This window comes from Mya arenaria, chromosome 4 (assembly GCF_026914265.1).
Source record: "Mya arenaria isolate MELC-2E11 chromosome 4, ASM2691426v1".
In the NCBI taxonomy this organism is placed as follows: Eukaryota; Metazoa; Mollusca; class Bivalvia; order Myida; family Myidae; genus Mya; species Mya arenaria.
This window is the reverse complement of record NC_069125.1, coordinates 32,493,987-32,513,680: the sequence shown is the minus strand read 5'-3', so window position 1 is coordinate 32,513,680 and position 19,694 is coordinate 32,493,987. Positions and strand designations below refer to the sequence as shown.

General features: G+C 33.3%; 3 protein-coding genes across 6 annotated transcripts; 2 read left to right on the top strand and 1 right to left on the bottom strand.

Annotated features, from left to right (window-relative positions):
- Positions 1–241: 241 nt before the first annotated feature.
- LOC128232459 (elongator complex protein 4-like) lies at positions 242–1,769 on the bottom strand. Of its 2 annotated transcripts, none has more exons than XM_052946021.1 (2): positions 1,734–1,769; positions 242–1,480 (listed from the first exon to the last, which is right to left on the bottom strand). In XM_052946021.1, the coding sequence occupies exon 2, from the start codon at positions 1,474–1,476 to the stop codon at positions 337–339; it is 1,140 nt and encodes a 379-aa protein (XP_052801981.1). In that variant the 5' UTR covers positions 1,477–1,480; positions 1,734–1,769; the 3' UTR covers positions 242–336. The 2 variants fall into 2 exon arrangements, with proteins under 2 accessions (XP_052801981.1, XP_052801982.1); XM_052946022.1 differs by lacking the exon at positions 1,734–1,769 and adding an exon at positions 1,611–1,666.
- A 26-nt stretch (positions 1,770–1,795) lies between these two features.
- On the top strand, positions 1,796–13,907 carry LOC128232457 (dnaJ homolog subfamily C member 5-like). 2 transcript variants are annotated; one of them, XM_052946020.1, is made up of 6 exons: positions 1,796–1,907; positions 4,439–4,520; positions 5,174–5,230; positions 7,656–7,808; positions 8,785–8,925; positions 9,847–13,907. In XM_052946020.1, the coding sequence occupies exons 1-6, from the start codon at positions 1,885–1,887 to the stop codon at positions 10,054–10,056; spliced, it is 666 nt and encodes a 221-aa protein (XP_052801980.1). In that variant the 5' UTR covers positions 1,796–1,884; the 3' UTR covers positions 10,057–13,907. The 2 variants fall into 2 exon arrangements, with proteins under 2 accessions (XP_052801980.1, XP_052801979.1); XM_052946019.1 differs by having other exon boundaries at positions 8,785–8,937.
- Positions 13,908–15,336: 1,429 nt separating this feature from the next.
- On the top strand, positions 15,337–18,906 carry LOC128232074 (BET1-like protein). 2 transcript variants are annotated; one of them, XM_052945418.1, is made up of 4 exons: positions 15,337–15,438; positions 15,773–15,852; positions 16,538–16,597; positions 17,942–18,906. In XM_052945418.1, exons 1-4 carry the CDS (start codon positions 15,399–15,401, stop codon positions 18,110–18,112), a joined length of 351 nt encoding a protein of 116 aa, XP_052801378.1. In that variant the 5' UTR covers positions 15,337–15,398; the 3' UTR covers positions 18,113–18,906. The 2 variants fall into 2 exon arrangements, with proteins under 2 accessions (XP_052801378.1, XP_052801379.1); XM_052945419.1 differs by having other exon boundaries at positions 15,357–15,432.
- Positions 18,907–19,694: the final 788 nt, after the last annotated feature.

Sequence of the window (19,694 nt, the reverse complement as noted above, 5' to 3'; positions counted from 1 at the left end):
CTATATATCTAAAGCAAGTTATTCCCTACAGTGTACATGTTATGGTACGTCAAGTGCACTTATTTCACTTCAAAATGAAATATATTTGCCACTTTCTTTTCTTATTAAGAAAGTTTAATGTGATTGTCTGCTTATGAATAAAAGCCAATGTTAAAGTTTTCCAAGATGATAATGACGTCACCAAAGTTATCAACTTATCACAATATCGCAACTTTTTTCAAAAAAGAAGAAAAACTAACTATACATTTGTGAATGAGCATTTAATGTGATCCATCAATTATTAAGTTTGAAATAACATGTTTTTAATACACATTGCCCAGAGTAAATCAGCTGAGATCAAAAGTCAAGCTTGGACTTGCCAGAGCCACCAGTACCACATGATGACCCAGCTGCAAGTTTAGGGACCGGGTCTTCCTGGGAGCGGCTAGCTGTCTCCGAAAGGTCTGGTGGAAGGTGCAACTTCTCTATCACAAACTTCTTTCGCCTAAGCTTAAAAGCTAGATCAAGAGACTCAGGCATATGGCAAACTAAAGTGTTCAAACTTGGGAGTTTCTTGATATTGAACAGTCCATGATATTCTTTGTAAGCAGGGTTTTTCTCCCTTTCTGAACCAACAAAGCTATCTAGGTGTACAACGGTGTCACACATCCTTTCTACTCGATTTATAAAAGCTTTGTCACAAAACAGATGTGTTGGAATCGTTACCACACAAACACCAAATGATGATCTAAGAATGGCTCGCAGTCCTAAAAGAAACTTGATAAGTGAAGGATCGTAATGGTCATCCGGTTGAAGTCCCCCGTTTTCACCCCAGAGAGGTGATCCAAGGGAATGCATAGCTATTCTCAATATGTTTCTTTTTTCAGGTGTTGCAGAAGTTCCAAAACCACCAACTTCAATGCACTCTTGTATGCTTTTCAACAGATGGAGATATTTCGGATTATGGTTGTTGCAGGCCGGGGATTGAATAATATCTTCAGAACCTATCATTTTCACATTGATTGTTGATACTAAATCATCTTCCATTGTTTTACTTAAGTCATAGTAGTGTCCAAACTTTACTGCAGTAGAGGAAGACTGAAACTTTGGCAAGTGCCGATAACGCCAAGCAATCTTCATGCTATCATCTTCACCTACAGTAATGTTTGCCTCATCCTTTACTCCTGGATCATCTAAAATTGGCCTAGGCAATTCTTTTAACAACTGATCAGGATCATTATCAGCAGAAGAGACCATCAGGGAATGTCCTGTCATAACCGACTCAGCACAAAAATACTTAAGCAGAAGTCTGGCATAGCTGCCAAATGTGTCTTCCTCCACAAGCATCACAGTGCCGACTGCCAACCCTCCTCCAAGCAGCTGATCCAGTGAGGGGATGCCTGTTGAAACTAGCAGCTGATTGTTATACAAAGAAGGTTTCGCCCCGGGGATCTGAAGGACCTTGCCCCTGGCTTTCTTCTGGAAACTTGTCGTCATCTCTCTTAAAATAAATTGATTAATTTATAATTAAGCCGATTAATAAACATATCTTTAAAGTGACTTGTATTACTATCAGTAAGTAAGAAATTGTTGTCAAAGCATGCTGAGTCAGTGCCAGTGCAACATAGTACCATTATTTGTGAATTAATTGGACAGAAAAATACGGACAAATGGATAATTATGTACGGTTAAAATGTTTAAATTAAAATAAGGTAGATGTATAAGATGACGAAATGAGGCAAAAACAATATTACATTAAAACAATGCGGAAGTGAACATGTGTTTGCAAGTTTTACAAAACATTTTTATAGTGACACCGGCTTCAATGAATACAAGATGAGCCTGAATAATTATTGATTTTCCAAAGCTTTTTATCAATGTATTTCCTTAAATTCAACACTTAAAATGAACCCTCCTAGGAAATTATCGTAAGTACACATTTACATACCAATATTTCGACATGGACGTGTAACACCTTGGTTTAGGAAGCGTTTGAAATATGCCGGTTTCCCTTTTACAAATTCGGTGTAGTTAAATTTAACTTCATTTAAAATACTTTGATAGGTTGCCTGATAGTCAAGCGAGGTTGCTTGACAAGGATGCGTCAACTTTAATGAAGATTGTTTGGTACAATGAACAGGGAAGCCTATACAGTATGACTTAATTTGTGTAAATGAAGAATGTTCTCCATCTGGACATTTTGGTACAAAGCATAAGACATAACATATGCCCCATAGCTTTAGATATCAGTATTCGAAATAGCTTTGTTTCTAAATAATATTAAATATAGTATTACATTACCCATGTAATAAACATAGTGGCACATAGCGGCCATCTAATTTAAATATTTTAATTAGTAGGCATGCCATTTTCACATTCTAGGTGATGTTATATAGACACCACAAGTCCTTCGGATAAGCCTGTCATTGCATACTATTCAAAAATATTATACCTTACATAAATGTGTCCCTTCTTTGTATATATATATATAGTTGATCGGTCCGTATATCACTGTCCGGTTCTTATAATGTCATATGACCCTCAGTGATGACTGATGTGTAATATTTCTTAAAGAAATACTCTTTGTTCCGAAACCTTATCTCTTCTCACACAAAAAATTTAATTTTACACAGTTGATACAAGAGCAAAAACATAGTGCTGATTTTGATCCTGTTAGTAAAATAAAAGACATGATTGTATAATTTGTATTAGAAATTAGGTTCATTGTTTTGCACTCAGAAGAACAATTGAAAGTGTAAATTTTAAAGAAGATCCCTGTTTAGTGCCTTAATACCTTTCTTGTGACGGTGCTTTTGTCACTAGTAGTATGTAACCCAGTAGACTGTTAGGTAGGGTTATGAGAGATTTGCATGCTCTCTCACGGATGTGTGCCTTGGAGCACAATGGTCATGTTCTTGAAATGATAGAACTTGAAGAGCAAAAATATGAGTGTTTCTGTAGGTTTTAAAGAGTTCAAGTTTAATAATAAAGGGTAATGACAATTATGGGAACAAGGACACCCCAAAAACACTTCACCTATAAAATTTACTGGTGTGTCATATCATGATAAATGGCTTTATAGGTCATTTCAGTACTTGCATTATGGAATACATGACTTAAGTTAGTGTTTCTTCCAGGATTGACAAAAGGCACAGGGTTTTTTCATCTGAGAAAGGAACAACTGTAACACACCACTGTTAACACTTCTTTAAAGGGCACCATGGAAAATCTGACTTCTTCCTTTAATAAAAATAAACTACAGTTTTTCAACCAGAACTTACATTGGGCAGCACGGCACATTTCTGGCAGTCAAAGGGGCAAAATGGCATGATGCCATGGTCAAAAGGCATAGAAGAAACACAAGTTTACGTTGTATGAATTAAAACATACTCAGTGTTGCTTTTAGGCATTCTGCCATTTTGCCTGCGTTAATTGCACCATGCTGCCAAATTGAAGGCTCCCAATCAAAATTTCTGAAAAACATTACTTTAAGACTTTAATATAGAAGAAGTTCTGTTTGTAAAACTGTAGCTATTGTTGTCAAAGTTATAAGGGTAGAGGTTGTTTTCCCAAATACCAACAAAAAAACATAAATTAGAATATCAGTTAATATGGGAATGGGGGAGGAGGTGCACACAAAGTCCTGTGAATCACTGTTATGGCAGGCAAGGAGAAAAGTACATGTGTGTCATTTAAGGAAATTGAATCATAATGGTTGTTCCCTTTGCTGGTCAAAATACCATATTCATCAATCATAGGCACAGTCTTTTAGGCATTTTCTTGCTATTTTTACAATCTTAAGGGCCTTGGGCCCCATTTTATGGCAAGTAGGTAGAAAAAATGTGTGTTTTTACTCAATCAATATTACCCTTTAATAATAGTATAATGAAAAGTATATTTAACTTTTCAGAGTGCAACAACTTTTTCTATCTGGGTTGTCATTTACATTTTTCCAAAAAGTAACTACTGGTAACGAAATGCCCTGGTGCATCTATATAAATTGTGTATTAATAATGATATTGACCCCAAATGTGTTTTTTGTAATTAATTAAGGTATTAGGGCATGAGGTTTTGCGGCAACAGCTTGCATGATTAATATAAACAAGAGACACCAATGACTAATATATATGAGAAGTAACATAAACATAATTGTACACATATTGTTAATATGTGTACGTCAATAAATATATATATCAATAATTGATGAAAATATTGATATATATATATATTTATTTAACAACAGGGTTTTCCCAAGAATTTTTCAGCTGGGTGTTCTCTGACCTCCGTGCTGGGCAAATTATTTGTCATTATATGCAATCCCAGTTCATCATTTTCACTGAATAAAAGCTTAATTTTGGAATCAAGAGGATGCCCAGTAAGTTAAATAGATAAAATTCCGGTTTTCTGCATCAGGGAAAAAATTGGTCATGGCTAGAATTGTGTGCATTTTGTATTTCAGTAAGTCTGGAGAATCCTTGTATCAGTTACTTGGACTTCAAAAGGGCGCGGACCATGGTGAGATTAAAAAGGCTTATAGAAAGGTAAGACCAATGTTTTTTCAAAGGCTTCTTATTGGTCCCTATCGTATACATATATGTACAAAGAAGCCATAAAATTTATGCCAACTGGGAATTCCACACAGGGATGATAAAGTTAAGGAATAATCTTTAAACCAGGATGTTGAGCTTTCAATTTTAGGTTGTAGTTATTTGTAGTTTGATTTATGCTGGTCATTTACATTATAAGTTGATAGAAATACCTTGAAATGGATATGCTTGGCTTTGAAAACAATTTCAGTAGGGTTCAAGAGGGGTATAAGCTTTTTAACCCTCTCTTTAGGTCTGAATTGCTTGTTCTCACAGTAAACTGTTATGACAGGGACTTTCAGTCTGTCACCAAACCTGCCCACATTACTTTTAATGAGTGGGTGACAACGGTGCCTTTGATATCCTACTATATCAATTGGTTTATACTAAATCATTTTTGCTCGATTGTAAAGACAAATGAAAGCTGATATGATTCACTTTCTGGCCAAAAAAAGGAAGTATTAATAGTGAGACTCAAACCCACGACCACTTTAGGTGAGAAGGGGACACCTATACCACTCACACCCTGAGATGTGAATTTAAGAACCATTAAACAACCAAAATACTTCAAAAGCTCAAATAGATTATGTAATCCTTATGTTTTCCAGCTTGCTTTGAAGTACCATCCGGACAAAACACAGGGAGATGATGAATCAACAGAAAAAGTAGGTTTCGGTATAAATCAGTCATTCAGTATTTACGGTCTTAATCTTTTATCTATGATTTTTTTGGTCGTTTTAAATGAAACATTCAACCTTTTTCAATTATGATTTTGAAACTGGAAGTATCAATTTTATTGTAATCAATTTTGGATTATTTTTTTTCGAAATGAGAATAATCTAAATTTTCCAAAAAAATAATAATAATAAAAATAATCAGAATTTTCCAACTTTCCGGTCGAAGGTAGAATAATTTTCAAATGTAACTTGCCAACTTAATTATGTTCAAGTATTTTATTTTACTTCAAGTCATTTTGTTCTTTATCACAACTGAAATCAGATATAAATGTCATAAAATGCCATCTTTAAAGGCCAGAAAACGTATTTGTAACATATGTTTATAATTTTGGTTTAATTTTACATTTCCTTTTACTGCACAAAAAAACTAGAAAAAGATACCAAAATAAGAAACGGTTTCCAAGTATCTAAAGTTCACATATTTGTGGGTCGTATACCTTAAAGTGTGTATGTATTTGTCTAAACACAGACATATAATAATAGTCCGAAGTATAGGCCAAATTTGGCATTGTAATCAAACTTGAATGCCATATTTATGAATGTATACCAATATATTGATTACCAGATTCATCAATGACACTCCATAGAGACCGACTTTTTATTTGATGCATTAAGCAAATTATCCCCCAAGGCTGTACAATGCTGTATGGTAAGCAACTCAATAGTTTCAGGATCACTTACTTGTAAAAGTTTTGGTGGTATTGTTTCTTAAATTGTCTGGAATATTCGATACATTTACCAAATAATCTGCCTTGTTACTGTATGAAAAATTGAGTAGGTAAAAGTGGGATACAGTCATGTATTAGAGGGTAAAATTAATGCTGAGACAATTGCTATTTAGGATGCTGTAAAAGTGACGTTATTTCTGAATGGTTAATTTAAAACATAGCAAAATATCAAAGCATGTACATTGTACTTACAAAAATAAATAGTTTGATGCGACACAGTTGCATATCAATTTATTTTGAGTAGGTTAACATACTAACAATCTTTAACTTTTTTAGTTGTCTACATAAATGTACTATTGTGTAAACTTGTGACCTACTCAATGGACCAGCCACTGTTTATATCTATCACTTCACCAGATTTAAATCAATAGTGGCCGACTGCTGATTTACTGAAATAAATGTATTGAAAAAACTTGAGAAAAAGTGCCTTCTCAATTGGACAAAATAAATTATTGACCTCTAAATCTACTTAAAATGAGTATCTAATTTGGAAATCAGTTGTTGTTGTTTTTATAGAAGCCTTTTCAGTGTTTAGAACTCACTTATTATGTACACAAAATATAGCTCTGCAAGAAGCATGAAACTTTTTTAATGGGAACATCATAAATTATTTAAATGGTTCACGGAGAAGAGTCATAAGATAACCAGCATTCCAACTGTTTGCTAATTAACTTTAAGCCAGCATCTCAGCAGAACATCTTTGTCAATCAGTTAAGGTAGCTCACTCTTATAAGTTATATGTCTGCTTTTTGTGCAGTCCGGCATTTTAAATTTAGCAGTTTTGTCACATGATACTTGAACACCAATTACTGATGTTCTTTTTATGTTCCCGGAATGTATATCGTTCAGCAGACAATCCTGGATAGCGGCAGACTTAACACTTGAACTATTCAAGCCTTTAAAACCTCCAAATGCTTAATCCATTTGCAAGAAGTAATAGCAGTAAACAGTGTCGTCTAACGATAGGTACTGATTTTACTGCCAATTGCACACAGCAGTTTTGAAATGTCAGTCAGTTTAAAAGTGAAACTGAAAGTGCTCAATTTTAAAATGACAGACCCTCACTTCTCATGATTAATTTAATTGATATATTGCTTAATTTCCTAATATCTACTTTGATAAACAGTTTAAGCACCATCATAATATTTACAGTTATTCTTAATTCTGATTAAGATCTTAACTATTTATAGTTTGTTCTAAGAAGAATTCATTTCCATGACATTATCTTCATCTTTCTTATATGTTACTATGGCAACTGACGCTGAAAAATTATATATTTTCTCCAAGGTCAATTCTAAATTGAAAATAAAGATTCGAAATTTTTTAAAATCATTTTGGTAATTAATAAGAATGTTACAATAAAGGAATAATTTATGGGGGTTTTAAGTAAAAATGACATTGATTCAGTTTAAACATAAATAAGATGATGTCAGAATGCTTTAAAAATGTGTGTTACGTCAAATTTGGAAAACATGTAGACTGTAAGATTTGAACAAGCATTTACAAAAACATGACAGAACAATTTCCCCAAATTTCCTGATTTAAAAGATGCATTATTTTTTTTAATATCTTTTTATCTCACATTTTGAATTTATTCACTACAACCAATATATTTTTTATTTCAGTTTAAGGAGATCAACCATGCTCATCGTGTGTTGACAGACAACACGAGACGAGGCATCTATGACCGTTATGGCTCACTGGGCCTGTACGCAGCAGAAATGGTCGGGGAGGAGAATGTCAATACTTACTTTGTTCTCACCAGTGGCTGGTGCAAGGTAGGACTTATAACCCTACGTGATGTACAAGCTTGTCTTGTTCAGAAGGTCAAGGTTTGGACTTTACAATGTACTTTAACATGGTACTGCTTCATTGGAACATTCTTACAAAATGTAATGACCTTTGGAAACAGTTTTTAGCTCAACTATTAGACGAATAAGGAGAGCTATACTACCCACCCTGGTTTGTGAGTTGGCATCATATTTTGGTGAATGTTTTGCATGTTAGCACATTAAAGTCAGTATGATTATTATCTAAGCAAAAACTCCATGTACTGCATTGGAACTTGAGACAAATGTTCCCAACCACCCAACCTACCTTATTAATCAGGTAAGATCACTCCATCTTGCATTTTACTAAGTCTGGTCAAGGTTTTGCATGTTAATGAATATCTCAGCAAATACATCATGTATTGCATTGGAACTTAAGACATGTGTTCCCATCCATCCAACCTACTTAATCAAGTAAGATTACTCTATTTTGCTGTATTATGCAACTTAGAAAAAACAATTAAATAATGAACCGCGATGTCTTTATATGACAGGGCTTGTTTTCACATGTGGTCTACTTTAAAAGGAAAAAATGTTCAGGTATTCAACCAAATTGTCATTACCTTGATATCATCATCAGCATTGTTGTTACCAGCAAAAACTTCAAAATTGGCCATTTCTTTGAAACCACTGAAAATATTAATATGAAACTTGGTATACATGTTCACACTGACAATAAGCTCCCTTGTGTGCCAAGCTTCATTTGAATATATTTGAACAGATTTTTTTCAAATTTTGAACAGATTTTAACAAGGTGAAAGTTTTCGCACAACAATGTCAATTCCGATGACGACACCCATGCAGACGACGACACTTTAGCTATCATAAACCTGACTTCTTTTTCTTTGAAAAAAAAAACGAGCAAAAAATGGACAAGACTTGGCATCCACTTGCAGTTCTGTTATATTTAACTTGTGTATTTCAGGGCTTGTTTATATGCTGCGGGGTTATCACCGGTTGCTACTGCTGCTGCTGTTGTTTCTGCTGCTGTTTCAACTTCTGTTGTGGAAAGTACAAGCCCAAGATGCCGGATGAGGATGGGGATGGGGATTATGCCAACCTCCATGTAAGGACTGCTGTAAATATCATTTTACTGTTTTCCATTCTTTCCATTTGTCAACTCTATTCAAATCAACTCAAAGTGTGTTTACTATTATCTCTAGTTTAGTTTATTTTATACAAATTTCTTTTAGCTTGATTGTGACGAAAGCTGATAGCTGGTAGAGTCACTCTCGAGTCTGATTCCTGTCAACCTGTTCACCTCTCACTAAAGAGGTTTTGAGTATGATCCCCACCATGGGTACTTTCTCTCAGCTTCTTAAAATGGACACAAGTACTGGTTTCAAGCAAATGAATCTATTTAAAGACAAAATGACTGATAATATGAGTACAAAATCAAAACAATTTGTATGTAGAAGAAATGAAAGAAACTCTGGAAAAATGGATGACCTTCCCTGCACGATTACCTCCCTTCCTTCTTACTTTGTTTAAATGGGACCAGGCTTTTTAGAATGATGAAAATAGATGAGAATTCACCATAGTATATCTAAAACAATGCAAGGCCCCCTTTAAGATCATGGATTTAAAGAATTTTAAGAGAATCAGACTGCATTCAAACTGTACCAGTTTTTTTAAGTATGTTTTTTTTAAATATTTTCTTTTTGGCACTTCTAGTTTTTAATTGTGAATTGCAAGTCCAATACTGTGGAAAAAAACACAAAAAAAATGTTGGAACGTGAATCGGGCCAAATTTCCATTTTCAGTTGAAAAAAAAACTACCTTAAAAGTATTCTGGATCTTAAAAGCATGTAACACTATGGTGCTGCCATTCTATTTTTAGACACAGGAAACTATGGCATCATATTTCTTGCCTAGATGTCATATTTATTATCAAGACTTCTCTCTGCTTGTCGCTGTTTGTGTTTACCTGTAATAATAAATGTTTTCCTATCAATGACCATTGTCTATGTGTTTTTATCTGTTGCAGGAGGAGGATAGCAGCACACCAGAAGACGAGGACAACCCTGTGACGTCTCAGCCCACAGGGGAAGGAGCGGCATCAGGGGCAGCTATTCCCATGCCTCCACCCTCCGGAGCAGACGAGAACACCACCCTCACCACAGAATCCAAACCCTTGTACGGCACCGACCCCGAACCCACTCAAGATAGGAAAACAGAAAGCTACGCAGATAGTTAATGACAGATTAGCCACCTAGTTTATGATTTCTTTATGCTAAAATGTGGTTTGGAATAACGCAGGAAAACAAAGAACTACACAGACCGTGTTGTCGGCAACCTCACTACTTTCTCCATAACACTTTATTAACACCGTGGGAAAATTGACTGACAAAATCTCCTTTTAATGAATATGCATGAGGCAGGGGAGACAGCTTTTCTTCCAATGAAATTGCATGTAACAATTCGATATTCTTCAATAACCCTTTATTGTCAGTTGTCTTCATAACTGAGTGGTCTACAAAGCTTTTATAAATTTGTAATGATATGATGGACCAGGTTCAATTCAAGCTAGAATATTTCTTTAGTGTCTGTGCATTTATACACATGGGTTCATTGCATAAAAAAAAATGCCTCATTAATTATTCATGATTACGAGATTTTCGTAGCCAAATTGCCCACGGTATACACGAAAGCATAACGCAGTAGTATATCGGTGGTTTCCGAAGATGCACAGATAGTGAATGACAGATTAGCCACCTAGTTTATGATTTCTAATGCCATATTGTGGTTTGGAATAATACCAAAGTCGTCACCTTGGGGTCGGTATTCATAAAATATCTACAGTCATTTTCTAACTTACTTCACTTTTTAAGCTACTTCACTTTCCAAATTAGGTATGTCACTGGTCATATGGTATAATAACTCCATCATTTCTGAAGTACTGTATTTTCATTTATTTTATGGAAAATCCATACATTTATGTAAAAAACACTTAAACTAACTTTACTTTCAATTTGAATATGAACATTCTAGAAAATTGACGTACTGGAAACAAAGAAGGGACAAAGGATGTTTCTAATTGAACCTGGTTACCTGTTTAGCAGCCATAGGGCTGTATACAATAGCCAACTCATATCTAACTTAATTTTAAGATCTGAGCATTTTATAAGGATAAGAATAAGATTGTATTCTACCCATGTTATTTTATTTTAAGGATTATTTATATTTGCATGAATAAATTGGGACATTATTTCAAACCAGGCTGCGTGCAGTATCGTGTCTCTGTAGTGTTTAGTTGTGGCGGACCAATTTTATCCCTAAAGCTCACAACCATTGTAACATTGCTTTAATGTGAACGGGTTATATATATATAACATATATTAATGTACTGCTTATTAGCCTTTTGCAAGTGTGTATAAACCTGCAGTTTTGTTATGTCCATTTTTGTAGCAATATAATCTGACTTTTTCTACATAAGCTGACTTTTTCTTCATAACATAACCTGAGTTTTTCTACATTACCTGACTATTTCTTAAATTTGATAGGAGATTTTTATGTTGATCAAATTTATTCATATGTGTTTTATCACTCAAATTTATATATTGTGTAATTAGATTACCTTTACTATATCTCCATGTATTGTACCTGTGTAGCACATGAAACTTTAATCATTTTATTTTACATCCAATGGGCTGTGATGGATGTTTATACCAATTGTCATACAGCAAATTGTAAAGCTGCACTCCCACAGATTTACCATTTTGTTAGCTTTTTATTTTTTTGTCTTGGAATGAGCAAATTTTTGCGTAAATAACTGCAAACCAGTGATATAAGACAGCTGACAAAAGATCAGATCGCAGATTTTCATATTTCCGTTTGAAAATGAATGTTTTATGGCTAAAAGCTTACTAACAGTTTAAGAAAAATGCACAAAACATCAATTTTTTAACTTAAATATGAAAATCTGTGATCTGATTTTTTGTCAGCATTCTTATATAACTGGTTTCCATGCATATTCGCATTAATTTGCGTGTTCCATGACAAATAATAAAAAAAGTTGTCCAAAACTTTCAATCTATGAGAGTGCAGCTTTAAGGTTGTTATTTTGATTATGCACATTCACATGGGGTGCACTTTTGTTCAATGTGTAACCAACATTTATTTATAAGTGACTATTCACTGTCATTTTTTGTTAACCTGTGTTTGTTGATAAAGTTGCAGAATGTCATTCACGTACTTTAAAACAGTTCAATCCTTTGTGCTTGCATATACAGTCAAACCCCATTGGCTAGAACTCCCAGGGACAAGCCTCAAGCCTCAGAAAATTTGAGCCAAGTGGGAATGCTTACATTAGTATAAAGAGTTCAGTCCTTTACATTCATTTCAAGCCAACAAGAAAGCTGTGCCAAGTGAGTTCTAGCCAATCAGGTTTGACTGTTAATTCTTAAATTGAACTCAAGCTCATTTTATATCCAAATTCTAAGAATATAAAGGGGATCTGTATTCTTACACAATTCATAAGGATTATAGCAAGTCAATTCCTTAGTGCTACATGTATATCCACCCATTTCATAACAAAGGATAAACCCATGCTAAAAAGGGAGTACCCTACCTCAGAGTTTATGAATATTTATGTTTATAACTATTCAAAGGAATTTGACTCCTTGTTTGACAATTTTATGACAAAAACAATGATTTCTGACAAAACAGGGTCACTTGTACTATCTTTAAAGATTTATTTTATGGAAAGCAATGGCTACCAGTTGTTTTTTCCGAAATCATTGATTTTTCTGCAATCGTTTTTTTTGTTATCAAACAAAAAGTCAAATTTCTGTGGAATAAATAACAGTGAATCAAGAGGTTTTCATGAAATTTCATATACAGCTTCGTGGTAGTCTTATTCTCCAGAAATTACATATACAGCCTCGTGGTAGTTTTATTCTCATGAAATCACATATACAGCTTCATGATTTTCTGTTAACCAATGTGTATGGCGAAATGTGCTCTCCGCTCTTAACTCTGTATTTTAGTGATAAAGTGATTGGCAGACTTACATTTTCTGTCTTTATTTTCATTTATAATGTCACCTGTGTATTTTTGTGATTAAGTGATTAGCAGACTTGAATTATCTGTCTTTATTCTCGTTGTTGATGTGTCTGTGTGATGTGCAATACCGGGTTGTGGTGTATTGTAGGATAATAAAAATGAATTGCTTTACATGTTTTACTCTGGGATGAATTTCATAAAAGGTTCTTAATCTGATTCGGAACTTCAATTATTCTGCAATCTGTTAAAGTGACACTCTTAATAAAAATCAATACATACACATGTATAACCAACATAAATTTTGAGTGATAAACCTTTAACTTCTTACTAAATAATGCATTTATTGAAAATATTAATCACTAACTGTTTAAGAAAAATGTATAAAACATCATTTTTTTAACTTAAATATGAAAATCAGCTATCTGATTTTTTGTCAGTAGTCTTTTAGCAATGGCTGTCATGCATTTTCACATAAATTGGCTAATTCCAAACAAAGAATAAAAAAGTTGTCAAAACGTACAATCTGTGAGAGTGCAGCTTTAAGCCAGTATTGTAATCGATAATGCACTTGAGCAAACATTACCAAACATATTCATCCTAATGTGGAATTATCTTAGTAAGTTGCTAAGAATTTGTAAGAATTGAATTTAAAGCAGTATTTTTATTGATAACACACTAGAGAAAACACTTAAATATTTTCATCATGAAGTGAAATTTTCTAATTTTTATATTTTTGTTACTTGCTATATATTTACAACAACTGAATTTATGCCAGTATACATATTTGTGGCGTAAAAATTAAGATCCTTTTATGAAATGCCTCCCTTGTATTTTTAGCTAAATGAACAAAATTATTTGAAATACTTTTTTTTCTTTTTTTTATGTATATTTTTGAGCATTTAAGTTGTTGTTTAACACATACATCTGCATGAAGTTCTCATGTGTTTGTTTTGAGAACAGTGCTTACAATTATTCACGTTTTCATCGTCTTTATGATTTGTTTCATACTGTTAAAATTATATGTAAAATAAAACAAAGAAAATATTTGGCACTTGCTTGTTTAGTACGGGTATATAACATGTCCTTTGGATATTGTTACACTCGTACAAAAATTAAGTAAAAGCTTTGAGCTTTGTCATATGGATTTCAGGGAATTCGTATTCCAGCCGATATCTTAAATTACAAAAAAGAAGTCAATGCTTTGTCATATCATGGATTTCAAGGAATTCGTATTCCAGCCTATATCTTAAACTACAAAAATGAAGTCAAAGCTATGTCACATGGATTTCAGGGAATTTGTATTCCAGCCTATATCTTAAATTACAAAAATGAAGTCAAAGCTTTGTCATATGGATTTCAGGGAACTCGTATTCCAGCCTATCGAAGCTATGTCACATGAATTTCAGGGTATTTGTATTCCAGCCTATATCTTAAATTACAAAAAAGAAGTCAATGCTTTGTCATATCATGGATTTCAGGGATTTCGTATTCCAGCCTATATCTTAAAGTACAAAAATGAAGTCAAAGCTATGTCACATGGATTTCAGGGAATTTGTATTCCAGCCTATATCTTAAATTACAAAAATGAAGTCAAAGCTATGTCACATGGATTTCAGGGAATTTGTATTCCAGCCTATATCTTAAATTACAAAAATGAAGTCAAAGCTATGTCATATGGATTTCAGGGAACTCGTATTCCAGCCTATCAAAGCTATGTCACATGAATTTCAGGGAATTTGTATTCCAGCCTATATCTTAAATACCAAAAAAGAAGTCAATGCTTTGTCATATCATGGATTTCAGGGATTTCGTATTCCAGCCTATATCTTAAATTACAAAAATGAAGTCAAAGCTATGTCACATGGATTTCAGAGAATTTGTATTCAATCTCTGGGCCCATACTGAATCTTAAGTTTCCGAGTTTCCATGACACCAATATTTATTTTTCAATAAAATTGTTAATAATCTAAAGCAATGATGTTAGAAATAACTGTTAATTCTCCAGGTAACAGGAATTACTATTTCCAAGTCATATTTCATCAAAAAGAATGAGACTAATAGCGTTTTTGTTTTAATCAAATTTTCGCCTTTCTCTGTACGTGATTACGAACAGTTTCATGTTTAAGTCCCAAACTCAGGCGCCAGGCCCTAATATCTCGAAAATATCTAAGACAAATCTCAATCTCAGTCTCAACTCAGTTTACCTCATGTTTTGTTCACTTTTTTAAAACGCATTCTACAATCATAGAATATGTTTATTAAAAACGTTTTATCAGCATTCCAAGGGGAAAATATGATATAGCCAAAATGTATTTGAGTACATTTTATTATTTTTTTACGTTTCAAAATAAGTGTCACCTACATACTATATATGTAGGGACATTTCAACACTTTGGGAGAATTGTTTGGCTTAAATGGAATAAATAAGCACCACGACGACCAAACTTAGTATGTTGTAACCCTACGTGAATTCTACAATTTGAAATTGGAAACCAAGCTCCCGTTTGATCCAGAGCATCTGTCAAACTTGTTGACATGGCAGACTGGGGAAACAGAAGAAATGGAACTGGTACCGGTAAAACTTTTCTAGATTTAAAATATATAAACTTAAAATGATAATTAAATGTTGTCAAAAAATCAATTATCTGTAAAATTCATTGCTTTTGTGCTATCATTTGTTCGTAATTTTGGTATTTATTTATCATAATTAATCATGATAAGGCGACGCTTATTAAAATGTAATTGCGTTTGTTTTGTAAAGAGAGTGCTACATAGATTAAGATATGTACTCACCACTATTTAAGGTGAGGATATGCCAAAAGAAATAACAGACCATGTACATGTACTTTTTACATTTATTTACTTATGAGTAATCATTGCCATTGTTGACTTATGTTCTTGTTGTTCAGGTAGAACAGAGGAGATGCTGGACACTGAGAACCAGGCCAGAGTTGAGGGACTGGCTGGGAAAATATCCAGGCTGAAAGGGGTACTTACTTACATTGGTGTTAGAAATTATCTGTATCCAATAGGTTGGCTGTGTTTCCCAAAGTCACTGTACATTTATTTTGGTAAATCAGCAGTCATCCATTGCTGATTTTAATCAGGTAGTTCAGCTGATTTAAATAGAGACAGTAGACAAAATATATAAATTTGAACACCTTTTAATCCTCTTAATGCCTCTATCCATAGCCTCATACAGGGCCTCTTTACCCTTCTTTGCCATAACCAATACCCAGCTACTGAAATTCCCCATTTTCCCCCATTTTCATATATTATAAATGAGAATCTGGAGATTCATGAACTGATATTTCTGAGTGATATTATATTTACTCAGGTATTTGCTCATATTGTGAAACAGATTTGGAAATGAATAACTGTTATTTACCGGTGTCTTTATACATTTTGCAGTGCTCACTTTTATAAATTGTTAACTGTGAACTTGGGTCCCATTTCAATAAAGAAGTTGTAAAGTGAAGTTATCTGATTTTCATTATCTTTCAATACGATATTATCTGAATTGAAATTTTACCATGATAGAAGTTATAAACCAAGTCAAGGAATTGAAATAAATCAACTTGATGTCAGCATTTGTAAGTCAGGACTTGGATCCTTTTATGAAGCAGGCTGGAGTGTAAATATTTGCATCTTATCACCCATGTAATTTATTTCAGATTGCGTTGGATATTGAAACAGAAACAAAGAGTCAAAATATGTATATGGATGATCACATGGTGAGTTAGACATTTGATGTATTAATTAAACTATCCACAAAAAGTCATTAAATAATTTTGCTTAGAATTCAGATACTCTAAGTAAACAGTGAGTTACTAGTCAAGCCAAGTTGACACTTTATTTCAGTAGAAAAAGGCCACCTTTTTTCTCTGGCATTTTCATTACTGATTTCATCCTTCAGATTTACTTTGACTAGGGATTAAAGGATGATCAAGTATTCTCAAAAGTTGGTCTTTCGTCCCCTTATAGTCAGCATTAATTAAATATGATTTTCAAACATTAATTATTCTCAACTATTACAATTCATTATCTGTAGGATTATATACTAAAACAAGAACAACATTGTAACAATAAGCCTTTAGTCGACGTCTAAATTATAAAAATTATTTACACCTCTTCATATGTTAGTTCTCTGCAGCCAATTGTATTAAACTTAGATAAGCTGTCCACTGGGTAATTTAATACTGACCGATGGATAAACATTTTGGCTAACTTAAACCAAACCGAAACAAAACCCAGATTTATACAATTGGCTCCTGGTGTGACAAATGAAGTGGAAAGTGTATTTTAAAAACATTTTGATAACTACTGAACAGCATTCCCTTCCCTTTAAAAATAAATAAAAAAATTTATGATGAACTGGATGATTAATTGAAATGGCCTATCTGATTGTTTTCCATTATCATGTTTGGTTTTGGTCATTTCTCAAATTCTTTCTATTTAACATTCTGTAATTTAGATGTTTTTGTTTGGAGAAAAGTATTGAAAGAAAAAATGTGCTATCAAATGCACTCTTGAAAAAAGCAATATAAGAAATGGCTAATTATGACTTGCATAGTTGGTTCTCTCTTCGGCATTGACTGTTTGAGATGTTTAAAAAAAAATGGATCTGAAAATGGTTGTAAATATGAATGTGTAAATTTACATTGGGCTGTATCGAATAGTGACATGCCTATCAGAATTGCTGTACATATGACTTTGTGAAGAAAAGAAAGATCAGGCAGCTTTGTCTGTCAGAACTCTCAGCATGAATGGAATTCTTTTCTTTGTTAAATTGTTTTAATAACGTTTCTGAAGGCATTCTGATATATCTGGGACAAGTACATTCATGAATTCTAGATTAATGTAATGACTTGATGTCATAAAGGATTTGCCCTTTTTAAATGGTGCATGGTGCTTGTTATAAGGCATTTTTTGTGTATTTATCACATTAGTTTTACTATATAAATATTAAATCATATATTTGCTCATACAACTCAGCCAAGCCTCTTTTATAAATATAAACAAAATCAATATTAATGTATTGAACAACTGCTCAGGTAATTATTATCCTCTACTTTCAGAGCGGAGAATTTGACAGCAGCCAGGGCCTGCTGACGGGAAGCATGAACCGTATCAACAGCATGGTTAACTCTGGCAGGGGAAACAGGAAAGTCATGTGCTACATCATTGCTGGACTTGTTATTCTCTTCTTCATATCTTACTATCTAGTGACAAAAGTGACAGGTGGATGAATAACAGCACTGTGTTCCATATGGTGTATTGATTATATTGTGGGATTCTCATTTTGTGATATATGTTTAATCATGCATCTTTCTATTTCAAACTGATTAAAATGTATTCATGTTTATTTTTAGCTCATCTGTTTTTTCGAGGAATAAAATGTTGAGGTTTTGACATAGCCTTGCAGACGTTGACTGCATGCAAAAACTTCATCATAACTCAAAAAAAGTTATTGAAATATGACTTGGTATACATGTTGCCAGAGAGAGACAATATTCACATGTACAGAAAGGCCTATACTCTGGCTTTAGCTATTTTAAAAAGTTATGCCCTTTTTTAAAATGAAAATCAACAGATGAGCGTTAGCTTTTGCTCTGCAGCGCTCTTGTTTTTAAATTATCCTAGCGGTAAAATATAATTTTCGGTACCCAAAACAAGGCTCATGTGTTGTATTTATTATGGTATCTGTATTCATTTATTAAAGATGTTTTGATGTTGATTATTGTGAAGTTTTATTTGGTGCAAACATTCATTTATTTACCTGTTCCATAGCATGTTTTGTAAACAAGCTGTGCTGCCTCAGATCATAATATTACCCAGACAGTGGTATGGCAGTGCCATGGAATTTGTATTGTACTGACTGTATTAGAATTTGAGTGTTTATGCTTCTGGAATAAGAGTCATGCCAATAATTCTTATTATTTTAAATCTGTGATTCATGTTATTCCTGATTGTAGAAATGAAATGGTATGTGTACATGTGCACAATTTGTTTATATACAATAAATGTCTTCTGATATCCATTACTTGTATTTTGTTTTATGTATAATCCTATATGCAGCTGTGCTGCATCTCAAAGGTAAAATGTCCTGAATAACAAATATTCATTGATTGTTTAAAGTAGGGAAATGGAATTAAGGGAAAGATTTTAGTTTGAAACTTATGAATTTTACAAGTTTATATAAAATATTCCTTGAATATTTAACTATCTGTAAAAAGTTGATGATATTAGCATATCCTCTTGCAAATAAAGCTTTTCAAATAGCTATCCTGCATTCAAATAAGTGGTTGCTGTGTGATAACTTGGACATAAACAGTCACAATTCTTGATCATGTATTTGATCTGCCTTTTGAAGTACCGTATCAACCAAAAAAGACATGATACAAGAAAGTCAAGAGTATTTCTTAGAATGTTTAGAGCTTGAAATTTCTTTAAAGGTCTCTTGAGTAATAACAATGGTATTTTTGTTTACTTTTTGGGTGAGTACCGATATATGTTGATATGACATTGGTCACATTTTTAATTTATCAGTGCCAAGTGCAAAACACATCTCAGAATCTTGCCAAGTCTTTTTCTGCGCCCTCTTTTATCTTCTGTCATCTTCTGAGTTATGTTGATGAAACTTTTGTCACATTATCTACTCCAAACAGAACCATTGTCTGGCACATCACATGAAAACAATGGTTAAATCTGTTCTTTTTCTTTTATTTAATTTGGAACCGGGCTAGGCCAAGGCCAAACTCGACTCTTTATTCAACTTTGGTAGTTGTTAAACCCTATCCTACTAGCAGAGAAGGAAACTTGTTGGAACCA

What these genes read in the sequence shown, in the direction of transcription:
- LOC128232457 (XM_052946019.1), top strand. Translation starts at nt 1,885, where the DNA reads ATGAACCCTCCTAGGAAATTATC. An exon ending in TTAAAAAGGCTTATAGAAAG is followed by an intron (nt 4,521 to 5,173) that starts GTAAGACCAATG and finishes TATGTTTTCCAG; the next exon opens with CTTGCTTTGAAGTACCATCC. An exon ending in ATGATGAATCAACAGAAAAA is followed by an intron (nt 5,231 to 7,655) that starts GTAGGTTTCGGT and finishes TTTTTATTTCAG; the next exon opens with TTTAAGGAGATCAACCATGC.
- LOC128232074 (XM_052945418.1), top strand. Translation starts at nt 15,399, where the DNA reads ATGGCAGACTGGGGAAACAGAAGAAATGGAACTGGTACCG. An exon ending in AAGAAATGGAACTGGTACCG is followed by an intron (nt 15,439 to 15,772) that starts GTAAAACTTTTC and finishes CTTGTTGTTCAG; the next exon opens with GTAGAACAGAGGAGATGCTG. An exon ending in TGTATATGGATGATCACATG is followed by an intron (nt 16,598 to 17,941) that starts GTGAGTTAGACA and finishes CTCTACTTTCAG; the next exon opens with AGCGGAGAATTTGACAGCAG.
- LOC128232459 (XM_052946021.1), bottom strand. Translation starts at nt 1,476, where the DNA reads ATGACGACAAGTTTCCAGAAGAAAGCCAGGGGCAAGGTCCTTCAGATC.